Source organism: Lissotriton vulgaris, chromosome 2_1 (genome assembly GCF_964263255.1).
Source record: "Lissotriton vulgaris chromosome 2_1, aLisVul1.2, whole genome shotgun sequence".
Taxonomy (NCBI): Eukaryota; Metazoa; Chordata; class Amphibia; order Caudata; family Salamandridae; genus Lissotriton; species Lissotriton vulgaris.
The window spans coordinates 941,563,981-941,590,046 of NC_141687.1; the positions used below are offsets into that span (position 1 = coordinate 941,563,981).

A 26,066-nucleotide genomic window follows, 5' to 3' on the forward strand; every position below is an offset into this window, starting at 1 on the left:
AACATGAAGATGTTGTTGTCAAGACACATTTTAACCATTTCTAACAACATCATTCCATGATCAGGCATGTTAGGTAAGGATCTCTGTAAATAATGATCAAGAGCATTAAGGCCATCCAAATGTACAATGCTGGTATACAGCGAACAGACGTCCAGAGCAATGAGTATGTAGTTTTCCTGACATTCAATGTTTTTGATTTTGTTCAAAAAGTCACTCGTGTCGCTGACATATGATGGGAGATTTTTGACCTCCCCCTGCAAGAAAGTCTACATACTGAGACATATGTTCTAAGCAGCTGTTCCTGGCTGAAATTATAGGACGTCCAGGGGGATTTGTAGGATTTTTATGCAGCTTAGGCAGAAAATATATAGTCGGTACCACAGGGTGGTCATTTCGTAGAAATTTATGCTCCTGATTAGTGATAAGGCCCTTAGATTTCCTTTTAGAAAGCTTTTTATTGCAGTTTAAGTACATAGTTTTAAGTTCTGCACTGGAAAATCTGGTGTAACACATTCTATCATTCATTTGTAGAAGTGCTTCCTTCACATACATTTCTCTGTGGAGCAACACGATGTTTCAGCCCTTATCTGATGCTCGAATGATTACATTTCGATTGCTCTGTAATTTAGAGATAAGGGCTCTGTAGTCCGCTGTTTCTTTATTATATTTATGTCTGCCCCTATGTATTTTGATATTCAGATCTTTTAATTGGTTGGTGACTTGTTCGTGGAATAAGTCTATGGAATCTTTAAGCATGACTGGAGTATATGTGGACTTGGCTCTGAAGTTAGTTAGAGGTTTCTTAATCTGTTCATTCACAGATAAATTGGGGTTTTCAATTCCGGTCAGAGATACAGTTTGTTCACTGTCGTGGGGCGCATTCGACCCCCACATTTCCGCCAGTTCTCCCATTAATGCCTCTGTTGTCTGGCTAGCAATGTTGTCTACATTTGCTGGCAAAGGTATATGTGCATTTTCAAATTTGTTCAATGTGAAATGTTTTTTGAGTTTTAATTTTCTCGTGCTTTTGTAGACATCCAATCGCATGTTAACATAATTAAAATCCCTTCTTGGACAGTAAGTTAGGCCCAGGCTTAGAATTTCTTTCTCCTCTTCACTGAGTTCAATGCCTGCGAGGTTGACAATGGTTTTGTCTATATCCATGGGAGTGATTAGTTTTTGTTCCACCCCCCTCTCTTTTTGTTTTTGTTTTTCCAGCTTGCGCCTACGTTTGTTTGCTTTCCTCCGCTCTCGTCGTTTGAGGTTTTTTGCGCGGCGTAGTGTTGTTGTCTTGTCCGAGGGCGCAAGGTTTGTCTTCTGTCCTTGCAAAAAAAGGGCCAGCTCTTCGTCTAATGTGCTTTTAGGTCCCGCTGCCCTTGCCTGTTCATCCTTCTCCTGATCACTATCGGGATTAGAGCTATCCTCTGACACAGATGATCCAGTAGCATTTTTTTCAGTGTTAGTGATTGTTTTTTTATTAGTACTAGCTCCTTGTTTGCCTGCTTGTTTGTTCTTTCTTAGAGCCTCATATTTTCTAGAGAAGGTAAAGATCTGACCTGTCTCATAATCAGTTTTGTCTCTGATATATATATATATATATCTCCAACGAGTCGCCGGCTGCAGCCGTCAGTCAGCGAACAGGTACACAGACTCCAAAAATGATTACCGCAAACCAGTCTTGAATTCGAGAAGTTATTTATTTCATAAAGTGGTAGTGGTGGTGCCAGTCATCAGACGCGTTTCGGACATGCGTCCTTGCTCACTGATGAGCGGGTATGGCGGAGGTCAAACATAAATAGGGTTTGGTAAACATTCAAATTTTGCGCCTTCTCAGGCAATAGTAAACATAATGGATGGACTAACATTACAAGTCTCCTTCCAATCCCATTTCGTGGGCGCCATATTACAATGGTAAAAGATGTACAATTAATGTTTACCCTGTCCAACACAACATAGAAATTGTAACACAATGCATGGTGTTAAATCGACTGTTTTTCGTCATTGCAACCATCACAAAGCATTACCAATATATTGAATGCTAATGTAACTCTCGTAACTGTGCCCATAGGGAACAATATTACACTCTTATTCATAGCGTTACCCCATGAGTATATCGTATAGAACGATGTTCTGTTTGCTTTCCACACGTGTGTGTGATTTGCTATCCGTACAAATGCTTATATTGTATGCAAACTGATCATATCTCATGCATGCTCATAGGGTACATTGATTATGATTGCAAAATACAAAATAATGCTCCACAAATCTCAATGCAATGTGTGTTACAGCATTGGTTGGTTAAGTTAATTCATGATAAATGTTGGGTACTATCTGTACAAATACACAAAACAAGCTAAAATAATAGCGAGTATAGATAGATAAAATCTGTCATCTCGTGAAGTCTGTTACAGAGCTGGTTCCCTCTATATACTGTACCATCAGGTACCTCGGGACACAAACGTTCATGTACACTCTTAACATATCACGAGAAAAGGGCATTATAATAATAGTGTGGTCAAATTGATCAAGACCTCCTCCTATATTCCCTGTTATTTCAAACAATCCAATTAATTAGTGGATGGGCCCAACATTAACTGCCCTTAACGATCGTAGTGTGATTCCTAGTTTGACACTCCATGTATAAGTGAAGGCTAAAAAAGGTCATCTCATATAAATAATGTGAGAGCCTTAAAAGTGTATAATAAGTGCAAATAAAGTGCTATAATGATAAACAAAAAATTATTTGATTAGTTCATATGAAGGACTCCTTCTGCCCACATTTTTATCTCCTCTTGGATATGAGATTCTGGGTACTGGTAAGTGGGGCCTCAAAAAATGTACTGGAATATAGACACCCTGAACTGTGTATTATACCTCCGAAACGTGGTTATGTAATGGGTTTATAAGATCTACTCTGCCCATAAACGGATAACCAGACTCATGCAGTTAGATGTGTAAGAATTTGATAGACTGCATGTTTCTACAGAAAGTTGCGAAGGTCCTCCCCTGTATTCAATCCCCCCGGATGTTTACTGTTTAACATGACAATGTACTTGGAGTCTAGCTGGCGTAAACGTTTCGCATTGTCCCCACCTTTTTTACTCGGTATGATCGCATCAATAACAAAGTACTTCAGATGATTTAAATTCTGGTTGTGTACCTGTTGAAAGTGTCGAGCAACCGGGTACGTGGGGTCCGCATTTACAATTGCCCTCAGATGTTGGAGAATGCGCACATATACTGCTCCCTTTGTACTTCCCACATAAATGAGATCACAGCTGCATTTCAATACATAAACCGCCAACTCCGTACGGCATGTATAATGGGATTTAAGCATAATTGGTTTGTTGTCGAACGGTGTCAAGCCAGATTTAGTGTTAACACCGAATTTGCAAGCCCGAAAACTAATACAGCGAAAAAATCCCTTACGGGGAGATAACCAATTGTCCAAGGGTATTTCAGGGCTGTTGTTAACCAAGTCATTGCGCATTGAATACGCTCTTCTAAATGTGACAGTGGGGGAATGTGGCATAATGTCTTTAAGGACATTATTCTAGTTATTTCTTTTGCCTGACGGCTGTAACCCGTTATAAGACGGATGGTATTGGTTTCATTTTTTTCAATGGGAGAGGCATTAAGATTGGGTCTGAGGGGATCAAGAAGCTCTTGACGATCTATTCTGTTGGCTTTGATCATGCTAGCAAGCAACTTCTTGTTATCATAACCCCTCAATAGGAGTCTGTGTCTGCACTCCTCTTGATGATGGTCTCTTTCCTCTACTGTGCTACATGATCTATGAATTCTCAAAAATTCTCCATAAGGGATGGCAGCTATGGTATGCTTAGGATGGAAACTTTGGGCATGCAAGATGGTATTCCCAGAGGTAGATTTCCTGTAAAGGCTAGTATATATACATTCATAAAAGATAACTCATTACTACCTCAAAATTAGAGGAAATCACCATAAATACCATACTGTCAATTACATCACTTATCTATAACTGAAGGACAATTGCTTGTAGCCGTATGAATGTTTGTGGTTTCGATCCCAACTTTATATCCTCTTACCAATACCTACAGATAAAAAAAATAAGAGCTTCATTTAACCTGAACTATCGCACAGTAACCTGTGCCTTCATATACTACGGGTTTGCCACTACTGTCTCACTCTTGTTGATATATCTCTGTACTAGCCCATATTTACTTAGCTGAAAACGCCTTCACCTGTCCGTAGCATGTCAAAGATTGTACAACATACCCGGCGTATTCATTGACCCTTTATATGCACACTCTTATCTAACCCCACCTGAGGAGGCTTCATCATCACATACATCACATGATATGTGATGTAATACAAATGCAACGTCTCATCTGTCTAACCAGGCTACTAATCCTATCTTCAATCTAAAAAGTCCCGCAATGTGATATATATTCAACTCACACACACTGTGAATACATAAATATGTGGCTACTCACCTAAAATGACATCAATACCCTACCCAATACCTAAAAACAATTTTCTTAATGCAGGGGACATATGACACCCACATGTTCCAAAATCGGCCTACCTCGGCCGCCATCTTGAACTTGCCTTATAAGGGTCAATAAAGAACCATTGTAACCGTTGTTGAGCGCATAAAGCCATACCATTCCTACCACATGTGACACTCCTTGTTCTAATCATCTAATCAATATCTTCTGAGATATTAAATTCCTTAAAAACACCTAAAACCTATTAAAAAATAACCCAAAAATTCCAAAATTACTTACTACCCCAATCTGCCCTATCCATTCTACCTAAAATATAAAAACATAAAAACGAACCTACTCATACCGGGAACCTATCAAACCAAAATGTATCCAGGATGACCCTACCATGGACGCTATCTTTAAACGTTCCCTAAGGAAATAAACAAAATGGACATTGCAACCCTTTTACTTTCTAACACAAAACCACACCTCTAATTATAATAATATTAACAATACTGTCACCAAAAAGTGAATCTCCTCAATATCCTATCCTAAAAACCTTAAACGCTCCGAAGGATGAAACAAATAAACTATGTATCAATTAAACGTTCCAATTCTTCTCTACTATTTAGTCCACATCTAAATGTAGTAAACTCCGACATAAAAAACGGTTCTCTGATTTTCCTCCTTTTATCCGTGTTCCCTCTTCTTTTCTTACCTACCGATTTCTATAATATAAACCAACAAAACTCACTTTCCTCATGTTGTATCTCAAGGAAGTGATCCACTAAAGCAGCCTTATTCTTCTTCATTCTGATGACTGATTTACATTTATTCATCCTTATTCATCCTTTTTCTGAACTCTTGACGAGTTTCACTTGCATACCCCAGCCCACAGAGGCAAATGATCATATGTATTCATTTTTATCGGACTATTCGTAAAAATCTTGGTTAAAATTGTTACTCCCTGACAAGAAACGTTAAGGTCCCTAATGCATTGTTCACAAATTTTGCAACCTCCACGCATAAGTGCCAACCTTACTCTTTCTCCATGTTGACTTGTGCCTGAGCAAAAACAAAGCGATGATGGACGGAACACTGAAACTTTTCAGACAACTCACCCCCAGTCACAGATCTGGGTTGAATCCATCATCGTTCTTTAGCGCACTTCGCCAACCCAGTTCAGACCTAGCTATATGCAAATCAGTTTTGACCCTGTGCCTCATGGGAACAGTCCAGACCGAACTGCCAAGCCAGGTCTTCCCTGGACCAGAAACAAGCATCCTTGGACCAGTTTCGGGATAATACCTCTCATCAGCCAGGCTAGCTTGAATCCAGTGACAAAGTGAGCAAGGGACCCATGTCTGGGCATACCCTGCCAACTTAGGGTGAACAAAGCAAACACAAAGAGAAGAACGGAGCACTGAAACTTTTCAGACACTCACACCTAGTCACAGATCTGGGTTCAATCCATCATAGTTCTTTAGCTCACTTTGCAGCCCCAGTTCAGACCCAGCCATATGCAAATCAGTTTTGTCACTGTGCCTCATGGGAACAGTCCAGACCGAACTGCCAAGACAGGTCTTCCCTGGACCAAAAACAATCATCATGGGACCGGTTTTAGGGTGGATGGATTTAGGCCCATTGTTCTGCATTCTGTCCATCAATTGTTCTTTTTGCATTTGTCTCACCGAGTGGGACGGGTATACCCAGACGTGGGTCCTGTGCTCTCCATGCCATTGGAGTCAAGCTATCGTGGCTGACAAGGGGTGAAACCCTGAAACTGGTCCTAGGATGCTTGTTTCCAGTCCAAGGAGAACCTGGCCAGGCAGTTCGGGCTAGACTGTTCCCATTTGGCGCAGGGTCAAGACTGATTTGCATATGACTGGGTTCAAACTGGATGACATGGGGAGCAAAAAAAGATGGATTTAGGCCCAGATCTCTGTACTGGGGTGAATGTATGACATTGTTCTTCATTCTGTCCATCAATTGTTCTTTTTGGACTTGTGCCTGAGACCTAAGGTTTCTTCTCATAGTCTATGAAAGTGTGGGTTACTGTGCACTGCTTTAGGTTACATTAAGCTCCTTTTATCTTTTTTTTTTTAATCTGTAGGTATTTTTGAATGGATCTGAAGTTGGGACAGAAACCACAAACATTCATAAGTTCCTTAAGATATAGGTGAGGGATGTAATGAGAAGTATGGTAGTTCTGGTGAGTTCACTATCCTTAGGTAGTAGGGAGTCATAGTTGAATTTTTAACTATATATATATATATATTATATATATATATATATATATATACTAGCAGCCCGTCCCGACCTTGTCCGGGAGCAATCGGGCTTCCCCAACCCCCGCCCGCCCCGACATTGTCCAGCAGCCCGGGACCCCACCAGCCCCGACATTGTCCAGCACCCCAGGCCCCCGTCCCCCGCCTGCCCCGACCCCCGCCTGCCCCGACCCCCGCCTGCCCAGACATTGTCCGTGGGTCCCCCGGAGCCTTACCTCAGCCGCCGCTCCTCCTCCTCGCTCCTCAGTTCACCGCTCCGCCGCTCCTTGCCTGTCCGCTGGTTCCGCCGCACGTCACCGCTCCTCCCCCGCGCCATGTCCGCCGCTCCTCCTCGCGCTCCTGGACGCCGCTCCTCCCCACGCTCCTGACGTCCGCACGCAGGTCGCGGCCGGCGCTACTTCGAAGGGACTACTTTTTTTTTTAAGGTACATTTTTTAAATAACGCATATTTTTATAGTTTATCTAGCCTATGTCCATCTGCACACCCTGACGATTACAATGATGTATCGGGTGTGTGGATTGGCGCTGTGGTTCCCGAGTTTACCCGCCTCAAAGGTTCAAAGTTCTTGCTTTATAATAGTAGTATAGATATATATTTTGTTATTATTATAGATTCGAGGGAGAGTATATTTGAAGGATTGTCCTATTAGAGTGTCCCAGTACTTGGACGGTATCTTCTAATGTAAGCCAGGTGACATTGTATTTTGTAGATAGGATTTTTTAATCATTGCGTGGGATAGAAGGCTTTTAAAAATGTTTTTCTTAGAGTTTGTGATGGAAGCTCTCCCTTATCCTATCAAGCAGTAAAGAAAAGAGAGACAGTCTCTTTATATACCCTTCAATGAGGAGTTTGAGAGGCCTAATATTGACATGACCTTTGGGTGAATCTGCATTTTATATATATGATTTATTTTTGTTTTGAAGGAGAGTTCCATTGCTAATTTCTATTGGCACAAAGGTACGATGGGTAGTATGTATGTGGTGGTTTTCTTAATCTATATGATTCATTTGTTTTTCAATATGAACGGCGGAATGTTTAGTCTGGAGGATGTTATTAAGGACAGTAGGCTTGGGATCTGTATACAAGAAAACTAGTACTACGTCAAGTTATAGGATATATATATGGTTTTGCTCCGTGATTTTCGCGGCTGTCTGAGGGGGGCCAACCTGACAAACTGCCTTTCATCACCCTGCACTATCCTCCATCAAGGGCCGCAAAGCCACTAAGCCGACTCCAGAGGTACGGTGACGCTGCGCAGCCGCTGAGGCAGTAGCTGGTAGTGGGCAGAGTTGCGGCACTGGACCTCGTGGAAGTGGCTGGCGTCAGACGGGTGTGGCTTGCGAGCTAGTGAAAAGCCACTCTCGCCCCCCCCCCTGCCTTGTCCTGCCGTGCTACACCCACAGGTCTTCTGTCGACTCTGTGCTTCCTCTCCTCCTTCCCCACCTTCTGCTATGTCCTGCTGCCAGTTAGCAATACGATACAAAAGGGGATGATGGACGGATAGTTTGATCAAATCAAACACTCACCCCCAGTCAACTGATCTGGGTTTAATCCATCACCATTCTTTAGCTCACTCAGCCACCCCAGTTCAGACATGGCCATATGCAAATCAGTCCGACCCTGTGCCTCATGGACACAGTCCAGCCAGTTAGCAATAAGCCTCCCTGCGCCCTCAAGCATTGTAGGGTGGAGGGGTGGGGAAGAATACATCAGGGCGGCGGATTGGGACGACTGAGTGGAGCAGTGAACACCAGAGCCCACGTCCAAGAGCAGGGCAAATCAAAGGAAAAGCAGCAGGCAGCCCATCAATTGGGAAGCATTGTGCAGGCACCGGCATTAGTCCAAATTGGGGTCTCATAAAATCATCACAAAACCCTTGCACTAGACAGGACTTGGTATTTCGATCAATCCTGCACTTTAGCAGACCAGACTGCCCGCTTAGACAGTTAAATCACTACATTGTGTGGTTCGGCAAGATGAGCCACAAAAAGAAGGGTGGTTCACTTACGACCCCTGAAGAAATGTTCAGCTTGCATTTGCCAATAAAAAGGATCACAAGGAGAACAATTCTGCCATCAAGCCCTAACAAAACCCTCCAAGCCGCCCCGCAAAGGGGATCATATGCACTTTTTTAAAAAAAAACAGCACCACCCAGGGCACTGTTCAGGGCTTTCAAATGAAAGAACCTCAGGACGAACCACCTTAAGGTTCTGGCACACGCATTTTACAGCAAATTAGTAATACAAGTGTGAGTAGAAAGCCCTTCCCTGCCCACATACTCCCAAAAGAGGACTATTTTCAGGTCCGGCAAGCTGTAGTGAGCAGGAAAATGAACGCTCTCTTCTTATCACCGGGTCACATTTCGGAGACATTATACCCTCATCCAAAGAAAAGGCGTCTACCCCCCCCAATCGACAGGAAATATGAGGCAGGATTGACAAAAGTGGGACACGCTCCACTTACACAAATCCACTGGACCAAAAGTCATGACCAAGAAGGCCAGAATACCAAGAACACCGAGCCTCCTCCATTAGCCTTTGGGACCTGCAAGGAGGTGTTTTAGTAAGGGCTGAAGGATCGCTTGATTTGGTGGTCAGTCCTATTAAAAGCCTGGATTTTAAGGCTTATATTTTTATGTGATTCCTATTTTCTTATTTCAAAATGTTCCAGGCACACTTCCCAACGAAGATATCTTGTTTTCATCAAGCGGCTCGGTTTTATACTCTGGTGCTTTGTAATCCAGCAATTTGTTTTCTTTTTTTCTTTTTAGTTCGATTTGAGAATGATTTTCATTAGTATCTCCAGATCCGATCCATATTCAAAAGTCCCGTGTCACGGGACTTTTGAATATGGATCGGATCTTTCAGCGATCCTTCAGCGCCCTTACTAAAGCACCTCCTTGCAGCTCCCAAAGGATACCCTCTGTCCACACAATAAGGAAGCAAGCTTTTTTCTGTCGAGGTCCTGAGGAAGGTGGTACAAATCCACCGAAACGCGCGTCGACCTGACGTGATAGTTCACATAACAATCTGTGATACCTTAGCCACAGAAGAAAGAGAATATATTGGATGAGAAGTGATGTGTGTGTTAGTGTATGTATGAATAGTGTGTGAGTATGTTTAGGTGTGTGCTCTGTAGGGTGTCCTTTGTTCTTGAATTTGTATATGTGATTTGAAAAGTATATACATGATAATCTAATTTTTACTATTTATTGAAAAGATTTAAAAGGAATGTAATAAACTCAAAAAAAGTATAAAATAAATGTTGATATAAATGAAAAAAACTAATAAATCAGTATAAATACAATTAAAAGTGTTATTGCCATGTTTTGAACGACTTTTTGAAAAGTATGTAAACTATGTGACAAGATGCAAAGTATTTAGGCCATGAGGGAATTTTCTTTTGTTGTATTGTTGCTTTCCTCTATTTTCCCTGGCCCAAAGTATTTAAGAGGGGGTCCCCTGTATATGTTGGTGTCAGTCTGGCATGCCAGCCTTGGATGCGCTATTAACACACTGAAGATAGAGGCAGCAAACCTGCAGCTTTTGGAAATTTCGCTTAATGCCTGGGAGAAAGCTGTAAATAAACAAGTCTGTGAAATATCCTTTGCTCAAGGCATTAAAGCCTTTTGCTCAAGTCCTAACCTAGAGCCACTGAACAAATCATATATGCCAGGAAAAGCCCTACCCTACCTAAGTGATGCCCTGACACCGCAAGCCCGAAGTAAAATACTTTTGATAAGACTTACAATGTTACGTATCGCAGATTTTATTTCAGCACGGGCACGTAAGGGGGAAAATATCAAATGCAGCCTGTGCTCTTTCCTAAAGGAATCCTGGCTGCACCTCCTGTGCTGTTGCCCCAAATTGAATAATGAACGTCGGCGCCTCCTTCTCCCGATCTATATTGGTAATCTAGCAAAGACCTCCAGAGAAGCCTCAGCCTTATGTTTTTCAAAATCAAAGACAATGAATTTGCAAAGATTGGGGAAATTCTCGTACCTGATCAGGATTGCCTTAAAAAACTCGCAGGAATGCAATCCTGTAACTAACACGCCAAATCTCGTTGAAGGAAGAAGGCTGGTCCCCGACAGGCACGGAGGCGTGCCGCCTTTTTAATCTGAACTATTAAGTCCAAGCATTTTAAAATTTTTGTATCAATTTGTTTTCAATCAAAAATGTAATTCAAGTAACACAGGGGACTGCATATTGTGCCTACGGGTAAATGGCTGAGCACAAAGCCAGGATACGGATGGGTAGGGGAGGGTGCTGGGGGCCGGAGGAGGAACTGTCTAATTCAATTATTATTCTTTTTTTAACAGCGTTTTTTGCCTTTACTGTAATGATTTTAATTAATCAAACAGTTAGTAAAATTCAACATATGGTTTTAATGATTGTTTTACAGTTTTTATGTCACTGTTTTTTGTTGATGCGATCTGATCGATTGTACAGACTTAGGTGATATCTGTTAATGAATTATTTTTCTCTTTTTCATAGATGGTATATGAAATTATTGGGGAAAAAAATGTATGTAGTCCTTTAGAAGGTGGTTTATAATAATAGGGCTCACCGAAATGCGTCAACTGAACATTTAAGCAAAATCTGCGGTGCACATAGGTTCTTTATATGGGGTATGATATGTTCATGGACCCTCATTGATACAGTAAGGAGATTTGCTTTTCTATGAAGACCGATAATTCTTAACTGTACACACAAGGGGGGTGTATAGAGTAAGGAAAGAAACCAAAACCAAATTCCAATAAGGCAAGTTGCTCAATTTGGAAAAACTGCCCTCACTCACATACCGAAGTATGTGACATGCTTCATCATCGGGCCTGCTTACAATATGCCCTGGTGTAACCACACTCAGGGCGGAGCATTGGGGGGGGGGGGGGAAATAATAAATTCCACTTAACGAGACGTACAACCAAATAAGTTCAACACATAACATAAATGTGGTGTGAGCCGTGCACACATCCAGTGACAGAAACTGATAATACGACTAATGGTGCAGTATAAAGGAAGTGATTAAAACTGATTAAGGGTGCCAACCAAAAAAGTCTCTTTATTACACGTCCCTTGGTACCCCTACCAGGATTAAAAGTGAAAAAAGAGGATGGGAAATGCCTTGATGAGATAGTGAGGTATCTCAAAACTTTCCTCCTACCACTGCTCGAGTCAACATGTTTCGACCGCTTGGAATGTGCCTCTACGGGTCACCCCGGTCTTCTTCAGGACTGTCGCAATCAGTGCCACTCTCGGTCCTCCCGTAATTCGGTCGATGGACCCCAAGATTAGAGTAGGTCTGATTAGATCCGTACTCTTCCAAAGTTATGTGTGGAGACTGATCCCAGTTATGCGGGAATGCATTCACTGCGGGAGAATAAACAGAAAGGCACCAGTTGTCTTAATCGCTCTCTGTCTATTCCTCTCTACATATCAAGTCTCCTATGAATTGATGCTTATGTGATGAACAAATATTCCTAGTAAAGCAGTGTCACTGCGCCTGCTAGTGCTTCATCCCGATAATTCTTAACCCCTTGCACGTGGTGCCGATTTTCGCCCTGTGCAGGCAATTTAGAGAGTGGGAGGGATTCGGACGGCCCCCAGCTGTCCTCTGCACACACCAACCGTGACTTATGACGGCCCAGGGCTGTCCGAAGCATCGAAGGTGGTAATTGTTCTCCTTATTGTGATTGTATTTATTATTTGTTTTATGTTGTTTAGTATTCTTTTTGTTGTGATGTATGTGTTTCTAACATGAAGGTGATATTGCAGTATATGAATGTGAAATGTATTTTTATAAAAGGATTGCAGCCATGTATATTTTTCAAAATTTTTGTGGCATTTGGATGTGGGATTTCTTCAAATTGCAGGATGTATGCACTTATTGAGTGATTTGTGTGTTTTGACCCTGATGGGAATTTTAGTGTCAGTTTCTTTCTTTCCATACCATCAGATACAGATTGGAGCTACCTCTCTTCTCTTTGAGACCCTGTACCTCACATATTTAACAGTGTGTAGGGGAAATGTCACCTCACAAAGTGACAGGTTTTAATCCCTGTAAGGACTGTTGGAAGCAAAAGTCTGTGACAGATCCTAATGTCATGGGGGCCTCTCCAAACTTGACCAGATTTCGGTGGAGACTGGAAAAGATCTGCAGTGGTGGTTACTGGGCTGCGATCGGGTCAGTGGCAGACCCCTTCCCTACACCACCCAAAGCTGACACTGGTGACAGATGCATCACTTCTGGGTTGGAGTGGCGACCTGAAAGAGGTGAAATTCGGAAGCCTCTTGTCTCCGGCAGAGTCCCAGCTCCATATCAACTTTCTGGAGTTGAGGTCATCCTCTTGGGGTTGAAGGGTTGAACGATTCCCTTCTGGCCATAAAATGGAGAGTGGTACAGATGCTTACGGAAAACTTCATTGCCATGTAGTATTGCAACAAACAGGGGGGCTTCGCTCCTGTTTAGGGGGGATGTACACCTTTTGGAAATGGCTGGACCATCAAGAACATTTCCTGGTGGTGAACCACCGAACAGGATCCTGAATGTCAGAACAGATCAGCTCAGCCATCGACATCTAGCAGATCACAAGTGGAAGTTGCGCATGGAGGTGACGCAAGATCTCTTCCGTTAATGGGGGAGGGGGGATCTTGAGTCTGTCTGTTCACCACCCATAGAATGCACAATATCAGCAGTTCTGCATGACGGAGTTTCCAAAGTACCTCTCACTCGAAGACCAGTTATGCGTTAAGGGGAATTTAATCAATAGGAGTGTAGGGGGAAAGAGGTAAGGCCGCCCCCTACTCAAACGACTGTAAACAAAACACGCCTTACCTACTTACTAATACATCAAAGCTTTAATGACCATCATAGGTAATCTGATGAACCATCTAGATCCTTCAAGTGTGTTAGATAACACTAATCTCATGGGTCAAGGATGTAAGTTTTAAGAAAGACAGACACCGGTCCCCAAATCCACAAAAAATGTGTGAAAACAGAGAGAGTGCCTCACGGTCGTAACTCCCGAGGGGGTTCCTGGTTAACAATCGCCAGTGTACCCACTTCTCATCATTGGTCAATCTCTCTGTATATAGTGTGTGAAAAATGACCAAAAACAACCAAGTGTGTAAATAATAATAGTTGTATGTAAAGAAAATAACCAATACCAATGTGCACTCTTGTAAATCGTGTACCAATGCACCTACAACCCCAAAAAATAAACCAATGTGTTAGGTTCAACCAAAATTTAAAAATTATTGGGTAAGGGTTGCTAGCTTTCTATCTTTATTCTGGTGCTGCAAGCCTCCCAAATTAAAAATGGGTATTCAAATACCATCTATATTCAGATAGTGCCGACATGTTTCATTGCTCCGCTTTCAGCAAATTCATCAGGGCAATCTGGGGTTCTCAGTTCTTAGTCATCACACTTATATATGTCGGACCTTATGCTTGCCAAATCAGAGCGTACCGGCAATCATACAGGGGACCCCGTGTCATCTGATCACGTGTCCTTCGGTAGCTTGGTATATCTCAAGCCCGTCTTGCCGCATCCCTCCGGCGATAAAGGGGCATAAACAGTTTGGTGGTGGATTAAAGAAACAAGATGGAATCAAGACTATGCAGCCTTATTATTCTGCATGCTGACATTCAATGGCGGCGTCCGAAGGCTCTTGCGCAAAACACTGTGCCCAGGTACTTCTACAAATTAATCTGTCTTTCCTGCTACCATTGTCCGTTTCTGAGAGTTACGGCAGAGCGGGAAATAGCCACCCTCTACAACGAGGTATCCCTTTGGGTGCCCCTCCACTTAAGGGCTAGGCTCTGGGATCTCAGGTTAGTAAAACTGTAGGGTCCTGAGTGGGCTTGCATGATTGTTGAGGTCACTGAGGGAAAATTGGCGAAAAGATTCAGGGCCGCACAGCTCTGCAGAGCAATGTGGAACATTGCCCCAACAGTAGTATGAGGTTTGAGAACTGTTTTGAGGGTCTAACTTAAATCATCTCCTTATGTCTGGACTGCTTGTTACTCGGTGAGAGTAAAGTTTTGAAATGAAATAATCTTGTCATCTAGTTTTTGGGTCTAGTCGTGCCCAGGGGCACTAGTAGCAAACAAGTGTAATTATTACTTTTGGGGGCCAGTAACTTCTGACTGCCCTAGGACTCCGGAAACCAGGTGCCACAAGGGTGGTTTGATCCTAGAATGGAGGCTGATGAACCAAGTTATGTAAACATTGGTACTCCCCTGGCTAAGGTGGTGCCTACTTAGAAGCCAATATTCTTGGCTTAGAAGACGGTAGAAGACGTCTTTGTTAAAAAGTTGGTCGTTGATCTGTGGCTGAATTGTGCCCCATTTGGTTTTAGGGCTCGGGTGGGGGGGTTGGGGGGGTCAGAGTGGTCAGAGTGGATTTAATGGTTGAGATTTAGGTCTCAGGGCAGGGGACAAGAATTTGGCAGTTTTAGGTCGAGGGGCAGTAGATTTTGGGGGCGGGACTGGTTTTAGTGCTCATGGAGGGGAGCTGTAATCAGAGAAGTTTTTAGGGGCTGGGCGGTCAAGTATTAAGGTCTAGGATAGGGGGTTGGTGAAGTTTATAGGGCTGGGGTGGTATTCTAGACCGCAGGAGGGCCGAATTTTAGGGCTAAGGGCAGAGGTGCAGGAGTGTGATTTAAAAAAAAAAAATTTTATTACACATGTCCCTTTACCAATCATGTCTTTACCATGAAATTGCATGGTAACGGCATGCGTAATATAGACGCGTTCATGGTTAAGACGGCGTGGTTCATTCATGCATTGTTGAGGAATAGCGCTAGTTACAACACGTACCAATACAACGTGGGTATTGGTATGCGTTGTCAATTACAATGAGATACTATTACAACGCAAACTTTTACCCCGACTATGCCTTTACCATGCATGTCATTAAAACGCAAAAACATGTGTGATAAAGGTATAGTCGTGGTAAAAGATTCTAAGGTAAGTGACAGTCCTCTTACTACATTTACAATACCCAACACTACCCCCCTACACTACCCTAAACCCTAAAACACTACCCTACACTACACATACACCAAAACACTACCCCAGCACGACCCCTACACTACACAAACACCACAACACTACCCTAAACCCTAAAACACGACCCCCGACCCCCAGTCCTCTCCCTACACCCAAACACTACCCAGTACGACCCCCATACACTACCCTAAACCCAAAACACTACCCTACACTACACAAACATCACAACACTGCCCTAAACCCTAAATCAATACCCCCAGCACGACCCCCTACACTACACCAACACCACAACACTACCCTAAAACCCTACCCCCAGCACGACCCCCTACACAAACACCACTACACTACCCTAAAACACTACCCCCAGCACGACCCCGACCCCCCTAAACCTTAAAAAAAATAACCCCCACCCCCTGCCCCTTCCCTCTCTCCTCCTGGTTCCTGCTTCACGTCTTCTCAGAGGTGCGGTGCACGTCTTTATGAGGAAACTGAACGGCCTCTGTTTCCTTACAACAACATGGATCGTCTACATTTTTTTAGAGCGCTTGATCATTTACTATACATACCTTTACAACGACATTCGTTGTAAAGGCATGTGTTAAAAAAGAAAGTGCAGTAATTACTTTGCGATGTACAATGCATGCGTGGTAATGCATGCGTTGTAATGGTATCATGAAGTAAAAAACTCGTTGAAATGGCTGTTTACTGTTGTTGAGGCATGCGTTGTTCCATCACATAATCATCTGCGCCATATTGCGGCTATGTTTTCTTGGTCGAGAGACTTTCAGTGGTATTATGTGAAGCTTAAAAACCAGGTGAACAAATATAGGTCCACAAGGGAACACCAGGGGTAACTGGGATGGCTAGGTATCTGAAGTCCATTTGTACATATTTCGGGTCTCTGGTTCCAATTGTTGGAGCCGTCGGCATAAGTGGAAGCCTTCACCTGGTAATAGGATCTGGCTAAAGTTTACACCCATTGATAGTTTGTAATCTTTGTGAGAATCCAACGTTGTCATAGAGTGTTTAAAGAAAATGTGATGGCTCTGATATTTTGTCAACTTGTATTTGTCTGCTGCTGTTTTGCATCACTTCGCTCAACATTTTCTCCTCTTCCAGGACAAAGTGCACAAACGATATATGCTGATGGCCATTGACCAACGGAAGAAGCTGCTTAAATATCTGCGACGCACACGGTATGATACGTTCGAGAGGGTGTGCCAACAACTGGACATTGAGTACACATTCCCACCGCAGTACTATAAACGAATCACTCACCGCTGGCTGGCAAAGAAGGCTTTCTGTCAGAAGGTATGGAGCAATACTCATCACATTCATGTGTCTTCAGCAGGGATTTCAGGAATTATAGGCTAATAGTAAAGATGTTATTATTGCTTTAAATATACCTGAGATATAACATTATTTTTTTTTATTGTTTTTTTAATTGTTTTTTTTGTTTTAATAGTTTAATATGTGGTGAATATAAATATGATGTATCAAGGGATAAATAGAGATATTTTGTGCCAGGAATTCGAATAGTCGACAGTCGGCCATTGATATGGGGGTTTTGTATGGCTCAACCTCAAAGGGCGCCCGGAACTTTAAAGTTCTATGCGACCATAGAAATTTCTGAATTGTGCTATACAAATGTTGGTAGTATAACACCGGTCCAAATTGACACGCACAACAGTGGTATTTGGTGCTTGTCTAATTCATTTTTTATTGAAATCAATTAACTGGAGTTTTGAATGCAATTTGCTAGGAGTCTTTGTTCTGAAGGTGTGTATCACTTTTCATCTAAATACTGATGTCAATTTCTCTCTGCAGAATTATTAGGAAGGAAGGAAGGTAAACGTTCAGCAGACAGCAAATAACTTTATTCAGTGTGTTGAGTGCCTGATAGATTTGAGTTGGTGTTGAATGCAAGGTGAATAAGAGAGCAGCGGCATAGAATGTATCGCAGCATAAGCTGAATAACAAACTTCCGCTGTTGGCTAAAAACTGGTATTTATATACTGTGCTATGCACAGGGACAACTAGTGACCTTGAACACTGATTAGCTCAATACTTTTTTAGGTCGAGCTGGCGTGGACTGCGCACATGCGCAGTCTCGCTCGCGAGATTTAATGATTTAGAGGGAGATTCACTGGCGGGCTTTAAGCCCTGCCCCTCTTTCTCATTGGCTGGCGTCACCGTTTATGCTAAACGGTGGTCAGCCATTGGGAAAGAGCTTGTGGTGACGTACACTTTTCTCTTTTTCTGTCGTCCCACTTGGACGGCCTCGGCCTACTTTCCTTCTGCTGCAAAAGGTTTTTTATCTTTATGGGGGTCAAACAGATGGCCCCATAAAGATAATAAACCTTTTGCAGCTGAAAGAAAGCAGGCCGAGGCCGTCCAAGTGGACCGCAGAAAAAGAGAAACGTCTACGTCGGCGCTGTAAATGTGGACCGGGGGAGGGAGCGCTGCGCACACGGGAGAAGACTTCTCGCTTCTTTGCTGAGGAGTGAGTACTTTTGCATGATTACACAAGAACGTGTTTTCATGGGGCGTGTTGGTAGAACTCTTGTTCATACCCCCAATCTCCCCGGCGACTGCGCACGCATACACATCTACTTTCTCTTTCTGTATCCACAACCTATAACACTGCCTTCCTTAAAATAAAAGATGACGGACTACTAAACTTAGGCTTTCTGTATCCACAACCTATAACACTGCCATCCTTAAAATAAAAGATGACGGACTACTCAACTTAGGCTTTCTGTATCCACAACCTATAACACTGCCTTCCTTAAAATAAAAGATGACGGACTACTAAACTTAGGCCTGACTCGGCGATTTCACGGGGAACAGGAAATATACGGGGCTGTTTCAAGCCGCCAAAATCGATTGTCGAGGGAAATGAATCACTACCGCGCGTGAGGCAATCGCAGGCCCCCCATTGAGCGAGGTATGTGAAAACCAGTCCTGGGTCTTGACGTCTTTTTAGCACATTAAGGCATTCTGTGCAATTAGGTACGTGAACATATCCGGCCCGGTGACAGCGGAGATATTTCAGCCGCTCTGCGGGGCTGCTGTCTGCCTCTTGTCACGGTGTGCTCCTTGCTCTGAATCCGTGCAGAATGAGCTGTGCCCTGCAGAGGAGGAGGGCGCGTGGCACCCGCTCACTCAGACAGCCGGACTCTGATGTATGTGCACCTTTCAGGTAAAGCAACTTCCCTGGCTTTTTGAGGTCACATGCGTGTACAACGAAATGTCTTTGTTTAAATACGAGGTCACTGAGGCTTGGGGTGGGCCCCTGGGCTCCTCACCTCTCTCTGTATCTGTGTGTGTTTTTCCCCTAATCCCTTGGATGCGTGCGTGTGCGCGCGCCGGTGTGTCAGATGGGCGCTGAGGCTGCAGGAGTGCACAGGAGACAGATTTCACACACGCCAGGCATCCCGGGCTGTCCTCCTCCTCCTCCTCTGCCGCCTCCTTCCCCTCGCTGCCGGGATGAGCCCCAGACACCGCGTCAGCGGGTTTCGTTATATATGTGCATGTGTCTTATTATTTTTTACGTCTGTGTGTTAATATGTGCAGCCCTTTTGTCAGTGTGTGTTGTGTGTAGGGACATGTCTGAGTGCGGGTGTATATATGGAGCCAGCTTGCCAATGTGTGTAATGTGGGTGACTAGGGCTCGTGCGGGTTTTTTTCTAGAGTGTAAATACTGAGTGGCTGTGTGTTTTGAGACTGCGCTTGTCAATCAATGTGTGTGGTGTGGTTGTGGAGGTTTGGTGCTTGTTTTCTATTGATTGCATGTGCTGAGGGGCTCTGTGTGTCTGTATAATGCTCGTGCGTATCTGTGTGTGTTGTGTGGAAGAGGAGGAGTTGTCCGTGTTTTGTGTAGAGAGTTCTGTTCTGTGGCTGTATGAACCTTTACTTGCCCGAGCACGTTGTGTAGAGGGGGTGCAGTTGTGTGTGTCTGTCTAGGCGGGTCTGTGTGTATCAGTCTCCGACAGAGGATATATTTACATCCTTCTTGGTCAATGCATAATGCATGCGGCTTTCAGCCCGTCAGTCGCTGGGGTCTTTAGGTTGTTTCCCTGTAACCTCATAACCTCAACTAGTTAAATGAAATTCTAAGTGACTGAGACAAAACTTAAGGCACTTTGGTGGGCAGTAGCATTACTTAGTTCAAGGAGTAATTTACAAAAATGCATGTAATTGCTCATAAAACCTGCAGCACAGTCGAGATAAGCGCCCCAACAGAACTGCTTTTGGATTTCTTTAAAAATTTATGCTGGTGTGAAGCTGGCAGTCCAGCAGCTGAGCCTTCCTGGCGGACACAGCGTGTACGCCAAGCTCTTCTCCCATGTGTTTCCTCTTTGGAGGAGCGGTGCGAGGGATCGCATGCCTCTGCTAATGCAATAATTGAATTGCCAGCCTGTAAGCTGATATTGCAGCCATTTGGTGCCAGTGGCAGGCGCACAACACCCATTCGACTCAAGGGCTTCTGACCTCCCCCCCCACCCCCCCCTTCAACCCCACCATCTACCCCCCCCCCCCCCCCCCATCGTGTGTGGCAGGCCTGGATGAGACAGCTTCCCGGACACACACACAGCCGCACCTGAGTACTTCACAGGTCTTTCAAAGACCTTTTGCTTGTTAATGAGGCTTTGGTGTTCATCGCCGACTGCTTAGAGACCCTTCAGCTCCACTCTGCCTTTTGCTTGAAGAATCAGGCCCCCCCCCCCCCCCCCCCAAAAAAAATTCTTAGGGCGCCCCCCACCCCCACAAATTTGACTAGTGGCGCCAGTGGAGAGGAAGAGAGTTGTTTCTGTACTTACCAGAGACTAACAGGCCCATGGTGACCAGGGGTTGTTGCCTGGGTTACCTGCCAGGCTAGTTCCTTGATACCTCGCAAGTGGTGGGTAAGCGCTATATAACTACAAACCCTTCTTTCAACTCAATTTATGCCCCATGCTGGAATGGTCAGGTGAGGATGGGGGGGTGCTTGAGATGGTTGTTTCCTTGACAGCCAGCCTCACCGTAATACCCGCACCTCGTGGGGAGGGCAGGCGTGTAAGGGAGACTCCCGCAGCCCCTGCGGCTCAGCACCCCCAATCCTTTGAGAAGGTGGGGCACTCCTTTGGGGGGGCCCCAATTTAGCTCAAGACAATTCATATCTGTGAGATGTGAGGCACTTTGGGGCCCAGGGCCCTCATCACATTTTCCTGTGGGGCCCCACCATTTTGCATTACTCTACTGGGGGAGGGTATGTTTAAAACCTGTTGACCTGGGAAGCAATGAGACCTGGTATTTTCAGATATTGCCGAGGGTGGCTACTGGACCAGTGCCCTAGTGCTCGACCCTGGACACGGGGCATCTACACTGGAGTTGGAACAGGAAGGGAAACGCTGCGAGGCCTCTCTTCTGGGGTCAGAGCTCTGAATGAGAAGTGATGCAGGGCCGCTCAGCCATAGGTTAGAGCTGGAATGTGAGGTGGTGCAGGGTCTGTAAGAAATTTAGAGCTGGAACGGAAGAGGGTGCACAGCCTCTCAGCTGGAAATTAGAGCTGGAATGGGAGGCAGAGCAGGGCCTCTCAGCTGGCGGTTAGATCTGAAATGGGAAGGGGTTGTTGCAGGACATTTCATATGGGAGTTGGAGTTGGAGCTGGAATGGGAGGCAGTGTAGAGGCAGTGTAGAGTATGCAGTTTGAGTTGGAACGGTAGGGGCTGCAGGCCTCTCAGCTGGGAGTTAGAGAGGGGGTGCACTGCAGGACCTCTCAGTTTGAAGTTAGAGCTGGAATGGAAGGTGTTGCTCGACCTCTCAACTGGATGTTAGAGCTGGAATTGGAGGGCGCGCAAGGCCCCTCAGCTGTGAGGTGGTGCAGGGCCTCTCAACTTGGAGTTAGAGATGGAATGGGAGGTTCGCCTGGCCTCTCAGCTTGGTGTTAGAGCTAGACCGGAAGGCGGGACAGGGACTGTCAGCTGGGTGACTATCGCTGGTGGTAATGACGTCTCAGTGCCCCGTGCTCTCTTCGCCTGCCCTCTACAGCAGACAAGCTCTTAGGTCAGAGCTCCTGCTCAGACTTTATGACTACATATTTTGTGTTCTTCCATTTTCAGGTACTGTCCCCTTTCTTTGTTTCCATTCCGTTTTTATCCCTGCTCTCTCTTGTGCCATGAATAGGTGCGCAGACTGCCTGTAAGGCGCTCGGGCCCTCTAGTTTGCCTTTTCACTTACTCTTGTGACAACCGAGACTGTGCCCTGGTCTGAAAGGTCTGTGTGTGGGCAGGATTTAGGGCTGTTTGTGGCCCTGTTTTATGATCTGCAAGACCGGTAAGGTCTCGACTATTTATCACTTAAGTGATAAATGGACTAGAGTATTGAGGGCCAAATAAGCTTTGAAACCAACGGCGGATTTGCCACAGTGCATGTACTCCGTGCCCGTTCACAAACCAGCTACGTCACAAACCACCATTATTATTATTATTATTATGTTTCTTATATAGCGCCAGAATCAACCCCCAAAGGGGTATCTCCGCGCTTCCCTTGGGAACCCGTCCTGGCTTTTCCCTGTGAGATAGCCCCTACAGGGCATCCCCAAGGTGAAAGCCAGGCATCCCGCCGCGGGGGGGCCGTTGTGGAGATTAAGCAAGCTTAATGCCCAGAGTTGCAGAGTGTGAACCCATGATTAGGTCAGGCACCAAAGCGAGAATTATCGAGTCCATGGACATTTGAGCTCAAGACCCTGCCGCGTCAGGAATTGAACCCTGGTCCCGGGTCTGACCTCTGCTTCAGGGTCTGCCTGCTCTAACCAGTGAGCCACACTTCTCCACCATCTGTCTCTCAGTGCCTCACACACTTCAAAGGCTCCGCTCCCCACCCCCCGCCTGCACTTCGCACTCTCCGACTTCCCCTCCCACCTCCCACCTCCACTCTTCCCATTCACGTGCTCGTTACCATTTGCTTCCGAGACGTATTTCTCCTCCCCCCCCCCCCCTAATCACAGCAATGCCAAGAGCTTGTTTCCATCGGGTCCACCCCTTTCCCTGCACTTCCCTTCATTCCTAACTCATCTTAATGTAAACCTGTTTAGTTCTGTGTAAAGCACGTTAATAAGTGTCCGGGTGTCAGTGTGCTATATAAAAATGTTAAAGAAATCCATAAAGTAAATGTTAACTGTAGATATGGAGTTGCGTAGCTATCATCTCAAGAGGATAATACGAATCACTTATTGATGTGGTATTCTGTCAGCGTGTGCAATGTCAACCCGCCTTCTATAAATGCGGGGCTTCAGTGCTTCCAAATGAAACACACCAGTTGCTTGAAGTATTTTTCCCTTTTTTCCCTAACCTGAGTTTAGTTTTCGGGTTGCATGTGTCATAGGAGCGCGGTACTGTTAAAAACATTGCCGCGCTTCTAACGAGCCTTTTATCCCGTGGGAACTTTGGCTAATGATTTGGGGCTTTTAATAAGCAGCCTTAGCGCTATGTAACACGCAGCTGCGGGCGCTGAGGCCATTTCAGAGGCTCGGATGGCTTCCAGGAGCTGCGCCAGCCGGCACACTTTGCCACCTCTTTGAAGGCCCGCGAGTAGGCCTGCTGTTCCACCGGTCTGTAAGCAGTGCGTAGGCTCATTTTTAGGGCAGCCTTTATCGCGGGTTTTATTGGGCAGCGGCTGAAAAAAGTAACATATCTTCAAAACAAGCCTGTTCATGTTGACACTTGCAATTAGAATCCTTTCTTTCTTTCCTTTCATCTTTTCTTTCCTTCTTTTCTTTCCTTCCTTTCCTTCCTTTCTTGCCTTCCTTTTTTTTCTTCCATTCCTTCCTTCCATTCCTCCCTCCCTTTCATTCCTTTCTTTCTTTCCTCCCTCCCTTTCATTCCTTCGTTCTTTCGTTCTTTCTTTCTTCCCTTCCCTTCCACATTATCACTCAGCACCACCACAGCACCATTCAGCACCACCCCAGCATCACTCAGCGCTACCCCAGCATCACTCGGCACCACCACAGCATCACTCAGCGCCACCCCAGCATCACTCAGCGCCACCCCAGCATCACTCAGCGCCACCACAGCACCACTCAGCACCACCACAGCACCACAACAGCATCACTCGGCGCTACCCCAGCATCACTCGGCGCTACTCCAGCATCACTCAGCGCTACCCAAGCATCACTCAGCACCACCACAGCATCAGTCAGCGCCACCACAGCACCACCACAGCATCACTCAGCACCACCACAGCATCACTCAGCACCACTACAGCATCACTCAGCACCACTACAGCACCACTCAGCACCAACACAGCACCACTCAGCACCAACACAGCACCACTCAGCACCACCACAGCACCACTCAGCACCACCACAGCACCACTCAGCACCACTCAGCACCACCACAGCATCACTCAGCACCACCACAGCATCACTCAGCAGCACCACTCAGCACCACCACAGCATCACTCAGCACCCCCACAGCACCACGCAGCACCCCCACAGCACCACGCAGCACCCCCACAGCACCCCACAGCACCACTCAGCACCACCACAGCACCACTCGGCACCACAACAGCACCACTCAGCACCACCACAGCATCACTCAGCGCAACCCCATTGCAAATGCTTGTTACTGTTGATGCCCCTGATAATAAAACAAACATTGCCTGCAGCAAGCTCAAATCCATGCAATCTTCCATCCCTTCATACATCGTGTCTTTACAAGTTAAAAACTGCTCCAATTTGCAAACAAGCATTTGCAATGCAATAGGTCTCGCATTAGGAAAGTTTGAGCTATTGGTCTTGGAAATGACACATTTTATATTTATGTGTTGGTTTTGAAAATAGCAAAATTAATAGCTTTGTCATTTACAATGCCAATACTTTTAACTTTTGCAAATGTGACACTTATAGCATTTGTAATGCAACATGTTTTGTATTTACGTGACTTAGATGTATTGATAGTACAAATAACAAAGGCTTTTAATTTTTTTTAAATAATTAATACTTTAATAAAAGTTATTGTAATTTACAATGGCAATAGCTTAAACTTTTGTAAATACCTTTTGTGAAGATTGTTTAGTGTATTTTATTGTGACGAAAATCCAAGAACAGAAGTGAAATATTAACGTCTCTTTGTGACATTTGTAATAAAGCTTGAAACATTGAGAGAACATATTTGAACCAGTTGTTGTTGAATGGTTGCACTGATTGATGCTGTGGTGGCGCGGAGAGATGTTGTGGTGGCGACGAGTGATGCTGTGGCGTTCAGTGATGCTGTGGTAGTACATAGTGATGTTGTGGTGCCCCTGAATGATGCTGTGGTTTTGCGATAGATAGATAGAGGGCGAAAGATAGAGTGAGGGCGATAGATAGATAAATAGAGTGACAGCGATGGATAGATAGGCAGAGTGAGGGCGACAGATAGAGTGAGGGCGACAGATAGAGTGAGGGCGACAGATAGAGTGAGGGCGACAGATAGAGTGAGGGCGACAGATAGAGTGAGGGCGACAGATAGAGTGAGGGCGACAGATAGAGTGAGGGCGACAGATAGAGTGAGGGCGACAGATAGAGTGAGGGCGACAGATAGAGTGAGGGCGACAGATAGAGTGAGGGCGACAGATAGAGTGAGGGCGACAGATAGAGTGAGGGCGACAGATAGAGTGAGGGCCAGATAGAGTGAGGGCGACAGATAGAGTGAGGGCGACAGATAGAGTGAGGGCGACAGATAGAGTGAGGGCGACAGATAGAGTGAGGGCGACAGATAGAGTGAGGGCGACAGATAGAGTGAGGGCGACAGATAGAGTGAGGGCGACAGATAGAGTGAGAGCGACAGATAGAGTGAGGGCGACAGATAGAGTGAGGGCGACAGATAGAGTGAGGGCGACAGATAGAGTGAGGGCGACAGATAGAGTGAGGGCGACAGATAGAGTGAGGGCGACAGATAGAGTGAGGGCGACAGATAGAGTGAGGGCGACAGATAGAGTGAGGGCGACAGATAGAGTGAGGGCGACAGATAGAGTGAGGGCGACAGATAGAGTGAGGGCGACAGATAGAGTGAGGGCGACAGATAGAGTGAGGGCGACAGATAGAGTGAGGGCGACAGATAGAGTGAGGGCGACAGATAGAGTGAGGGCGACAGATAGAGTGAGGGCGACAGATAGAGTGAGGGCGACAGATAGAGTGAGGGCGACAGATAGATAGATAACTAGATAGATAGATAACTAGATAGATAGATAACTAGATAGATAGATAACTAGATAGATAGATACCTAGATAGATAGATAACTAGATAGATAGATAACTAGATAGATAGA

At 45.0% G+C, this 26,066-nt stretch overlaps 1 protein-coding gene across 1 annotated transcript in view; it reads left to right on the plus strand.

Moving 5' to 3' along the window:
* Positions 1–26,066, plus strand: part of MRPS15 (mitochondrial ribosomal protein S15) — a 153,897-nt gene that overhangs the window by 121,560 nt on the left and 6,271 nt on the right. Inside the window, exon 7 of the mRNA XM_086958744.1 lies at positions 16,893–17,084. Coding sequence (XP_086814870.1) covers positions 16,893–17,084 — 192 coding nt within the window. The remainder of the gene's footprint in view (positions 1–16,892; positions 17,085–26,066) is intronic.